Genomic DNA, 11,443 nt, shown 5'->3' with positions numbered 1-11,443 from the left:
TCGTATCTCGCATCATAAAACCCTTTGAGAGGCTCATCCTGGACTATGCAGTAGGAGTCCTCTTGTGGTAGACCACTTGGACCCACTGCAGTCTGCCCATCGGACAAAAAAACTGGAATGGAGGACGCGATTATCCGTCTTCTCCACAAGGCTGGACAAAGCTGTGAGGAATCCTCTTTTCTTTCATTTGATTTTCATCCCTATTAAGGGGGTCAGCTCAGAGATCTGCAGGTGGGTGAGGCTGTGGGGTCCTGGACTACCTGTCAGGCAGACCACAGTTTGTGAGACTCAAGGACTGGGTGAGCAACACCGGACCACCACAAGGGACAGGCCTGTCACTTCCCATTGTATGCCGCCAACTACAAATATAACGGCAGGTCACGTCACTTGTAGAAATTCTCAGATGTTTCTGCACTTAACGGTGGGAGGGTATTGATAAGGGGGATGAGACAGAGGAGAGGAGTCAGGAGGAGAACTTTGAGAATTGTCTGCAACTTATCAGCAAAAACCAAAGGAACAGGCTATCGACTTTCAAAGCAACAAAGAGCTTCCACGTCCGGTCACAATTCAGGGAGAGGTCCACCCCTACAAGTACTTAGGTCGGGGATCCATATTAAATGACAGGTTGGAATGCTCTAATAACATGGAGGAACGAGTGGAGAGCAGGCTTTGTTCTTAGGAAAATGCATTCCTTCATTGGGGCAAGTGACATTCTTCACATCTCCTACAGCTCTGTGATGGCCAGTGTGGTATGCTGGGCTGGTCACATCACTTTAAGAATGGACCACTAAGTCAAGAGGTTGATTAAAAGGGTAGGCTCAGGTATGGGATGCATCCGGGCCCTGCTGGCAGTAGTAAAGAATGAAGACAAAACTCGGTGCCATGATGAACAATGCTGCATATCCCCTTTCTGACACACCAACACTGAGGACTGTCAGACAACGAACCATTCAGCTGAAGTGTGTGAAGAAACGCGATTCTGGGGCCAGAGCGTGTGCGTATATTTAAATCGGTCTGTTTCGTATCTCTTAATTTACCGTATATACTCACGTTTAAGTTCTCTCGCGGATAAGTCTGTGCTTGATTTTACCATATAATTTCTCCTCTTTTATATCAGTCGTATAAATCAAATGCGGAAAACTTGTGCTATTGGTCCAAGAGATTACGATATGCTAATGCCCACCTGAGAGAGTAACCACCGAGCACACGGCCTTTTATTATTAGTGCGGTAATACACAAACTATTCCAAAGCGGCGTTTGCACTGATTTGTGTTTTTTGTATCTCACCCCTCACACACCTTTATCATAAGAGCATCCATTATCTACAGTGGAGCGTTCGATCAGAAGAAAATATGAAGCTGGTTTAAAATTAAATGTTGAAGTGGCAAAAGAAATCGGTAACTGCGCTGCTGCAACAAAATTCGATGTGTCTGAGAAACTGATGAGAGAGATTGGAGGAGGCAAGAAGATTAAAAAATTAAATAAATAAAAATAAGTGGCGAATTTTTGAACAGGCGTATAAGTCGGGGTCTGATTTTATGATCGATTTTTCTGGTTTCAAGACCTGACTTATACGCGAGTATATACGGTCTTTATTTCAAGAGTTTCTGTAAAGGAATAAGTAAAGTTTTATCTATCTAAGCTGCGAGAACAGACAATATATTTTAAGAATTTATAAATAAAACTTCATTTTAGAACACAATAACATGATAAATTCACATACAATATGATTGTAAAGAAATAACTTCAACTTGGAAAATAAACTTAACCTCTAACTGCCAAGGCCAAATCCAATACATGGAAATGCACATGCGGAGATTTCGTCAATAAGATAAAAATTACACAAACTGTCGTCGGAGTTTTCCATTCCCAAATCGTACGCTGGGACGAGGAACAGCTGATGCCATCTTTGTATTGAGCAGCTCATAAAGAGAACAGGTCTGCATGTGGTGTGCATGGATTTGGAGAAGGTATATGATGGAGGTCTGGAAGTGCAAGAGAGAAAGGAGGACCAGAAAAGTAGGAGAGGATTGTCCAGGATATGAATGAAAGCTTGAGGACCTGAGGTTGGGGTAACAGACAAGACCGTCCAGTTAGAAGAGGTCTGCACCAGGGGTGGTCTTTAAGTCTGTACCTCTCTGGTCTGGTTGTAGATGTGTTGACTTGTGGGTTTAAAAGGCCAATGTCCTTGCTACAGGCTTTGTGCGGATGACATTCAGAAAAGAGGAAGGGGAAAAGGAAGCTGGAATAATGGAGAAGGGTTTTGGAAGACTGAGGATTGAAGATAAAAAGGGAAAATAAGACAGAAAATATGAGGTGTAATGATGACCAGGATTCAGAAGTTAACCTGCAGGGAGGAGCTATCGAAAAGAGTGAATACATTTAAAGATCTAGGATCAGTGTTAGCCAGAAATGGAGAAACCGATGCAGAGAGTATGAATGGAAGAAGGTATCAGGAGTGTGATTTAAGAATTAAGGTGAAGGGTGAGGTTTTCAAGATGGTTGTATGACCAGCAAAGATGTATGGAGCCGAGACCATGGCTTAGTAAAGGGAGCGCAGGAGACAAAGTTGGATGTGTCAGAAATGAGAATGTTGAGATGGATGTGTGAAGTTACCAAAAAAAGGACCGAATAAGAAACGAGACAATCAGAGGTACAACAAAAGTGGGAGAGATACCTAAAAAAAAAAAAAAAAAAAAGTCAGGAAAGTAGACTGAAGTGGTATGGACATGTGACGAGGAGAGAATGGGGGGGGGCAAAAGAGTGATGGGAATGGAAGTCAGGGGAAGAGAAGATGAGAAAGGCCAAAGCAGAGATGGATGGATAAAGTAAAAGATGTGAAGGAAAAGAGCATGACTGGGGAGAAGGTGAAGGACCGAGCTAAATAGAGAAGGTTGGGGTCAGGCATATTGACCAGAGACACAAGTGGGAAAAGATGAAGAGGAAGAAGATTGCAACACATATGGAATAAGTAGACAGCAAAACTCGACTTGATGTTATTTTAGAAGAATCAAGTGAATAAGACTGGTGGGCTTTGTTGGGCTGAATGGCCTGTTCTCATCCAGGGTGTTATCTAATGTTATTAGATCTGGCAAACACCTGATTTAGGTTTGTGAGACATACGGAAGGTGATGACTTGAATGAGGGGTGGCACTGAATCGCAAGCTTCAAATTCTGGCCCATTCACAGATTGTGTGATGTCTCTTAGGCCTTCTTTCCACAAAATGTTTCATATTGCACAGTTTGGGCTTTATGATAGCAGCAGTTAATGACAGCACAGACATTAATGGAGGGGTAGTGTAGATGGCAGATGGGACAGCCAGCAATGACAAAAAGGTCAACATTTTAAAAAAAACTTATTTTGTTACATTAAACCAATTAAACCGAAAAAAATAAAAAACAAAACTTATTTTCTTACATTAAACCAATTATAAAAATATATCCAGGCAATGGAGACTACTTCGGATAATACAAAAAAATAATTTTTTTTTTGTTGAGGTCTTAAAAAGCATCAATTGTAGTTTAAAAAATTGCACAGCAACCCTAATTATACCGTTTGGTTCTTACAAACGTATTCCGACGGGATGCAAGCAAGCAAGAATTATCGTATACTCGTGTAGACGTGACGACAATGACGCTCTAAACCCATAAAAAACATAGTAGAGACTAAATGGGTCGGGGGGGTGGGATAAAAAATAAAGAGAGACAGGGTGTTCTTGCAAAGAAAGTTTTTATCTCCTTCAAGTATTCAAAACTGTTAAATAAGTACAAGGTGTTCACATGATTTACAAGGTGGGCAACACTGGCATTGCCTGAACTTTTTTTTTTTATTTTTTTTTTATTCTGTATACGGCTACCCTTTCACACATAATGCTCTAAAAATGTCAGCAAACTATTCACAAATATATATATATTTATATATATATTTTTTTAAATAATTCAATTGGAATCCCAACCAATAGCTGGCTACTAACAAAGACCACAAACAGTACATTTGAGACAGCATACAGTGTCAAGTGGACAGACTCAAAGGGGCAAAACATTTAGCCAAGTAGCTGAAAGCGGAGCTGCAGTCTGTTGCTGGTGATATGAGCGTGTGTTAAAAAAAAAAAAAAAATTAAATAAAACAAAAGAATAAATAAACTGCACTTGCCGCTGTAACGACGAAACCGAGGCCTTACGGTCAGTTCTCATGTTCTGGGGGTCACAACATCCTTGGGTCTCCACTGTTTTAACTAGAAATGGATTACTGGATATTTCTGTTTTAGCCTTTATTCTACAACAGAGCCGGGGCTCCCGAAAGAATTGAGAATTGCACATAATAAGGCTAATAAAAAGTACAATAAAAATCTGCACAGATCAGACATAGGAAGAGTTAATATACTGTACACTTTCTACAATATTTATGTTGATAATGAATAAACAAGTGCCATCACTAAAATTTACAGGAAAGTCTTTTTGCTGATTTTCTTTTCAACTCATATCAACAAACAGCTGATTGGAGAATTCTCTTTTATGTACACAAATTCGTATAAAGAGCGTTAGGTCTTAAGCGTTTAGTCTCAAAGACTGATCTTCTCTCCGTCGAGAGGAAATGTCAATATCTATAGAATCTTTCCCAACAATGAGTCTCAGACGTTTTGCTGGAGGAAGGGGAATGAAGTCGTCGTCAAATTCCTCATCTTCGTCCTCGTCCTCTGCCGAGGAAAAATTGTCCCCTGCATTTGCCTCTCCATGGCCTGCACGGTCAAACTTTTCCCCTCGTTTGTCCAAGGACACGCCGATTTCGGCAACCTCCTCAGCATGGAGCTGAGAGCCTCGTCTCTCGTCCTCCTCTCGTTTTAAATGGATTTTAAATTTGGTCGGGTTGCTGCTGGCTCCAGTGTTAAAACCATTGTTAAGTTTTGCTACATATGAACTGCTTTTGTCTTTTTCATGATCCTTACTAAATTTGATGCTAATTTTTGAAGATTTGACCACGTCGGCTTCTGGGTCGTTGGTTTTACTGCTGCTACTATCGCGGCGCCTTCGTAAAGTCAGCTTAGGAATACCAGAGCTGTTTTCAAGAATTAATTGTGCATCATAGCGTGTGATTCTTCGTTTCTTCTTCCCTTTGCCAATTGTCCGGTATCCCTCCTTATTTTTGTCAACAGTGATTATCGTTCCACCATTGGGGGCCCCATTGCAATCCTGATGCCTACTGGGTAGATTCAACAGCATTTTCCCACAGCTGTTGATGTCACTTGCACATGGCGGGCTGATTAAGTCAGGCACAGTCTCCTGAATAAACTTCTCGGGATAAGTACCCTTATCCTGTTGAACAGATCTTTCAGTTTTTATCCGTTGCAGTCTCCTCCTCCGTAAACAGACTCCATTTCCCTGGCAGTTCTCCAGCTGAGGCAAAGAGTTATGCAGGTTCATTTCTTGCACCCTGCACATGTGCTCTTCAAAGTTCAAAGGTTCCTCGTTCTTGACTATCAAATCATGGTCATTAAGACGGTCTAAGTTATTTGGCTCAAGCTTTGTGTGGGAGGTCCTGGGAGTAACTCTAGTTCTTGAAGACCTCCTAGTACTGTAAGTGCAAGATAAAGTTCCATCATACACAGTAGCACCTTTCACAGAGTTGGGTTTATTTTCTTTTGCAGCATGCCTCGTCAAGCACCCGCTTGAACTTTCCATCCTGCCTGGTCCCGATCCCTCTCTGTCTTTTTTGACTTTGAAAAGAACAACTTTAGGCTCCTTAAGAACCAAACTCTCCACATCAAGTTTTCTGGAAGAAGTTTTCGGCTCTGGTCTGCGACTTTGACTTCTTAACCGAAGTTTTGACAGCAAAGGCTTTGTAGGCTTGGATTTTAGTCTCTTTGGTACCCTGGAATTGTTTATATGACTTTGTTTAGAAGATGAGGTAGAACTGGAGGTCCTTGATATTGACTGCCTCGTTCTGCTTTTGCTGAACTTCTTCATGCTCACGAAAGACTTCTTTTTTGCAGCTGGAAAAATAAGGAAAAAAAAACAAAAACTTTTACTTATTTATGCTAATTGTAACAATCTCAGAACAGCAATATATATGACTGGTTACAGAGTAGCTTTAGGACATGTGGATACAAAATGTCAGTGTATTTAGTTGTGCAAACCCTAATTTACAGTAGTAGGGAAAAGGCCAAGTTATTTTTGCTATACTGTTGGTTCTTCTAAGGCAGTGCATGTTAATAATATGAAGGAGCTGCTTGTCAGGAATATTCTGTGCTGGCTTCACTACTCTCTGCAGTGTCCTGCAACTCTGGGCTGAGCAGGAGCTGCACCAGGATGTTATGGAGTCAATAGATGGTGTTCATCTGTAAAAGCTGATGAGTATAGGTGGAGATATCCAGACTTTCCCCCAAAGAGGGACAAAGTAAAACTTCCAATGAGACTTCTTGATGATATCTAAGATGTCTTATGCCGACTTAATACCAACTCTTGGATGCTTTGAGAATTCAGAATAGAGAACTTTGGATTCAAGATCGTAACCAGCTAGCTTCTAACAACTACATGACACCAATGCCAAAAGGAACACATGCTTGGTTTCATTGTTTTAGTTTTCCCCACACACTCTCAGGAAACAAACAACTTTGATCATTTATAGTACTTGAGACTGCCACAAGCTAATGACTAGTGCCTTGTAAACAATTTTTGGTTTGGCTGTGGGTGGTTGGCAATTTAGCATCCGACTGTCCAGAAATATTTTCAATATGTCCTCAGACTTACAAAAATTGTAAATCAGCCTACATACAGGGATGTGACACAATCTTCAGACCAAGAAGTAGGACAGATGACCAAAAGATACAGATTTTAGGGGGAAGCCAATAGCACCTGGAAGAATAACATACATTTAGAAAGTCCCAGTTCTTTAAGATCAAGACTTCAAATCGATACATAAAAGCTAACAGATCTTTAATGAATTTCACTTAAGTTGAATCACAAACTTAATGGCACCACTATAATGAAGCTCCTCGGGATAAACAGCAGGCTGACTGATGGATACTAAATGTCAATCGCAATCTACAAGTAGGCGATGGCAGCTGGCAAACGTAACAAAAGTGGTATTGGCAGTGTGTAGCAACAGAGTTCTCTGGAAATTAGCAAACAGGAATGGCAGACTTTAACTCAGTTTTTCTTTTTATAACATATAAACTTTATTGATACCAACAATATCACTACTTTTCTTTAAGACGTCAAAAATGGTTGTGCCACAAAGATATCACTGTTATAAGTGGGTTTGTGCTGTTCATCTCAGGTAAGTACATGTACTTTACTCATTCGGTGTGTGCATTAATGCTGTAAAGCTCACTTTGAGAAAGGCACATACAGAAGCAGAGTCCAGCCACTTCCAAATGTCCCAACTGTACAATACAACCAGATGCCATTTATTTGAAGCTTTGCTTTTCTCCTGCAAAGACTCCTCCCCAAACACACCCTCCCTCCTCCAACAGTGTTACTTGGTCATTTTGCATTGTGGTTTGTGTTGCTCCTGTTTTTAATTAGCATTTGCTCTCATGCAATTTTATTAAGTTTAGTTTGCTCTGTAGAATCTAGATTATTGAAGATACAGTGCATCCGGAAAGTATTCACAGCGCATCACTCTTTCCACATTTTGTTACAGCCTTATTCCAAAATGGATTAAATTCATTTTTTTCCTCAGAATTCTACACACAACACCCCATAATGACAACGTGAAAACAGTTTACTTGAAGTTTTTGCAAATTTATTAAAAATAAAAAAACTGAAAAATCCCATGTACATAATAAGTATTCACAGCCTTTGCTCAATACTTTGTTGATGCACCTTTGGCAGCAATTCCAGCCTCAAGTCTTTGTGAATATGATGCCACAAGCTTGGCACACCTATCCTTGGCCAGTTTCTCCCATTCCTCTTTGCAGCACCTCTCAAGCTCCATCACGCTGGATGGGATGCGTCGGTGCACAGCCATTTTAAGATCTCTCCAGAGATGTTCAATCAGATTCAAGTCTGGGCTCTGGCTGGGCCAATCAAGGACATTCACAGAGTTGTCCTGAAGCCACTCCTTTGATATCTTGGCTGTGTGCTTAGGGTTGTTGTCCTGCTGAAAGATGAACCGTCGCCCCAGTCTGAGGTCAAGAGCGCTCTGGAGCAGGTTTTCAACCAGGATGTCTCTGTACATTGCTGCAGTCATCTTTCCCTTTATCCTGACTAGTCTCCCAGTCCCTGCCGCTGAAAAACATCCCCACAGAATGATGATGCCACCACCATGCTTCACTGTAGGGATGGTATTGGCCTGGTGATGAGCGGTGCCTGGTTTCCTCCAAACGTGACACCTGGCATTCACACCAAAGAGTTCAATCTTTGTCTCATCAGACTAGAGAATTTTCTTTCTCATGGTCTGAGAGTCCTTCAGGTGCCTTTTGGCAAACTCAAGGCGGTCTGCCATGTGCCTTTTACTAAGGAGTGGCTTCCGTCTGGCCACTCTACCATACAGGCCTGATTGGTGGATTGCTACAGAGATGGTTGTCCTTCTGGAAGGTTCTTCTCTCTCCACAGAGGACCTCTGGAGGTTTGACAGAGTGACCATCGGGTTCTTGGTCACCTCCCTGACTAAGGCCCTTCTCCCCGGATCGCTCAGTTTAGATGGCCAGCCAGCTCTAGGAAGAGTCCTGGTGGTTTCAAACTTCTTCCACTTACGGATGATGTAGGCCACTGTGCTCATTGGGACCTTCAAAGCAGCAGAAATATTTCTGTAACCTTCCCCAGATTTGTGCCTCGAGACAATCCTGTCTCGGAGGTCTACAGACAATTCCTTTGACTTCATGCTTGGTTTGTGCTCTGACATGAACTGTCAACTGTGGGACCTTATATAGACAGGTGTGTGCCTTTCCGAATCATGTCCAATCAACTGAATTTACCACAGGTGGACTCCAATGAAGCTGCAGAAACATCTCAAGGATGATCAGGGGAAACAGGATGCACCTGAGCTCAATTTTGAGCTTCATGGCAAAGGCTGTGAATACTTATGTACATGTGCTTTCTCAATTTTTTTATTTTTAATAAATTTGCAAAAATCTCAAGTAAACTTTTTTCACATTGTCATTATGGGGTGTTGTGTGTAGAATTCGGAGGAAAAAAATGAATTTAATCCATTTTGGAATAAGGCTGTAACATAACAAAATGTGGAAAAAGTGATGAAGCGCTGTGAATACTTTCCGGATGCACTGTATCTGCTTGCATCTTTCCATATGGGAAAAGAAAACCATCATTAAGATTCAGTCACTTTAGATTTTTTTCCTGGCTGTAATACATTTCAGTGTATGTTCTGAACCTTTCTATGTTTGGAGAATAAGGAAATTATCTTCCCACTGCTTCAATTGTAGTGAACTTCTGCAATGCCATTTTGATTGGCCATCGTCACGATGTGAGGTTGGACTGCTAATGAGTGTCCAAGGAAAGTCGCATCATTTTATGCTATGAACCACAACTGTACTTAAACCCGTGTTGCGCTCTGTTTAATTATAGCCATAAACTCAGGATACTTAAAACACCAGTGCTTGCATTTATCATGTTTTCTTTGACATTGTGAATGTCACTCCCTTTGACTTTTAATTTTTGTTATTTCCCTAAACTGGCATTTGATGGTTTTGATTTTCTGGTTCCAAGCCTTTGCTTTGGCTTATTACTTACAATTAATTTCTCAGTCCTACTCTTCTTTTTTGGCTTTACCTCTTGAGTTGTGTCAGAAAAACTACAGTAAATTTCTCTGTAAAAGTGTTATTTTTTTAAGGCGAATTATAAGGCCTTTACAGTACTGTTGCATCACACACAGTTCCCATTTCATTTATACAATTGTAAGACAACCTATCAGAAATTTCTGCATTTCACCTACCTACAAATGTATTGGTTACAGGGAAGAAGAGATAGGTATACATGTTTTGTTAAGCTAAGCCATACTAAAAAGAAAAAACACAAAACGGGGGAAAATGGGGATAACAATGGGTTTTTTTTGTTTTTTTTTTACATTTTTATTAAACAATGAGTCTGACCGATACCATAAACTCTGCAGCATCATTCCAGGACAGAGGTGTTTGTTCTTTTTAAGATGTTGCGATTACCCTTTTAACTCTTAAACTGCCACATACTTGGGGGTTAATGCACCCCTGGATGCCAAATACTTTTTTGCTGCACTTTTAAGTAAACAGCGGATGAATCCCAGGGACAGTGATGCTGCAGTCATGAGCTGGCTGCTCAACGAATATACGGCACTGACTGATCAGCTCTGGCGTGCTGGCACATTGCTCTGGGGAAGCGACTATAGCCGGTTGCAGCATTCAATGAATTTACGTCGCCAAATATACTCTGCTCTGGAGTGCTTCCAAATTGCACTGGAAACCAACTTTAGCTGGTTTCAGCGTTCAATGAATGTACTTTGCCGAATATACCCGGCTCCGGCGTGCAGGCAAATTGCACTAGGAACCGACTATAGCCAGTTCCGGCGGTTTAAGGGTTAAAACTGTTGTGACTAGAAATACACCCCTGGCATAAAACAACTACTTTTTACTTGCCATTTTAAAATAACAATGCCAGTTACATGAAACTAATTTGGTAAAGACGACACAAAAGTCAGTAATCCAAAGACTGGGTATAACATTTACATTCACCAAATTGGCACAGGAGACTCTTAAGGGCTAGATGTTAAGTTCATGACTCTCACATCTTGTGGTCAAGTACTGTTATGAAATCCGGTAGCACTGCTCCTGATTGAACTAAATGGTGTACAAAATGGAAAGAGGGTGAACAGATAATTACAAAAGGCAGGGAGGGAAGGTAAAAACAAATGATTTTAGAAGCAGTGCAAATTACTGTCTTCAACTACTTCCCATCAGAGATGTCCTCCTCATCATCATATTGTGAAGGAGGAGGTCAAAATACTTTCAACAGTGAATCTGTAGAAAATGGCTATCCCCTATGACACTCTGAACTCCATCTCTCTCTTGTGAGCTCACTTGACTATAACAGATGTGTAAACCTCCCATGTTGGACGAGAGTGTCAGTAATGGTGTCACCCAGGAAGTCAAAACGTTTATGTCTAAATCTGGTCTACAAACATATAAATAATAATAATCCATTTTAACATATAAAAGTAAGAATGATCCTTTTCTCTCACTATAACTGAACAACCAATTCTTTTACTTTCTTCATATTTAATAACAGATTATTTGGACAGTTCTACGACTTCATTCCTGTACTCGCCCTCATCATCACTGTTATCAGCCAATTTGACTATTCTTACAGAATCTTTTATGTAAAAGCAGTCATTTGAATACAAAGTGTAAAAGAAAAAGACACTATACACAGGGAGAGAGATTCAGAGGTGGTGTCCTTCAGCTTCACTGCCTATTTCTTCTCAGAAATAAGACCCGATAGCACAAGAGCAGTT

General features: G+C 40.8%; 1 protein-coding gene across 1 annotated transcript in view; it reads right to left on the bottom strand.

Annotated features, from left to right (window-relative positions):
* Positions 1–3,713: 3,713 nt before the first annotated feature.
* The window catches only part of kmt5b (lysine methyltransferase 5B), an 87,434-nt gene continuing 79,704 nt past the window's right edge, over positions 3,714–11,443 (bottom strand). The window contains exon 10 of the mRNA XM_051923445.1: positions 3,714–5,990. Coding sequence (XP_051779405.1) covers positions 4,549–5,990 — 1,442 coding nt within the window. The 3' untranslated portion in view covers positions 3,714–4,548. The remainder of the gene's footprint in view (positions 5,991–11,443) is intronic.

This window comes from Erpetoichthys calabaricus, chromosome 2, assembly GCF_900747795.2.
Source record: "Erpetoichthys calabaricus chromosome 2, fErpCal1.3, whole genome shotgun sequence".
Lineage (NCBI taxonomy): Eukaryota > Metazoa > Chordata > Cladistia > Polypteriformes > Polypteridae > Erpetoichthys > Erpetoichthys calabaricus.
This window is presented reverse-complemented; position numbering and strand designations above follow the sequence as displayed.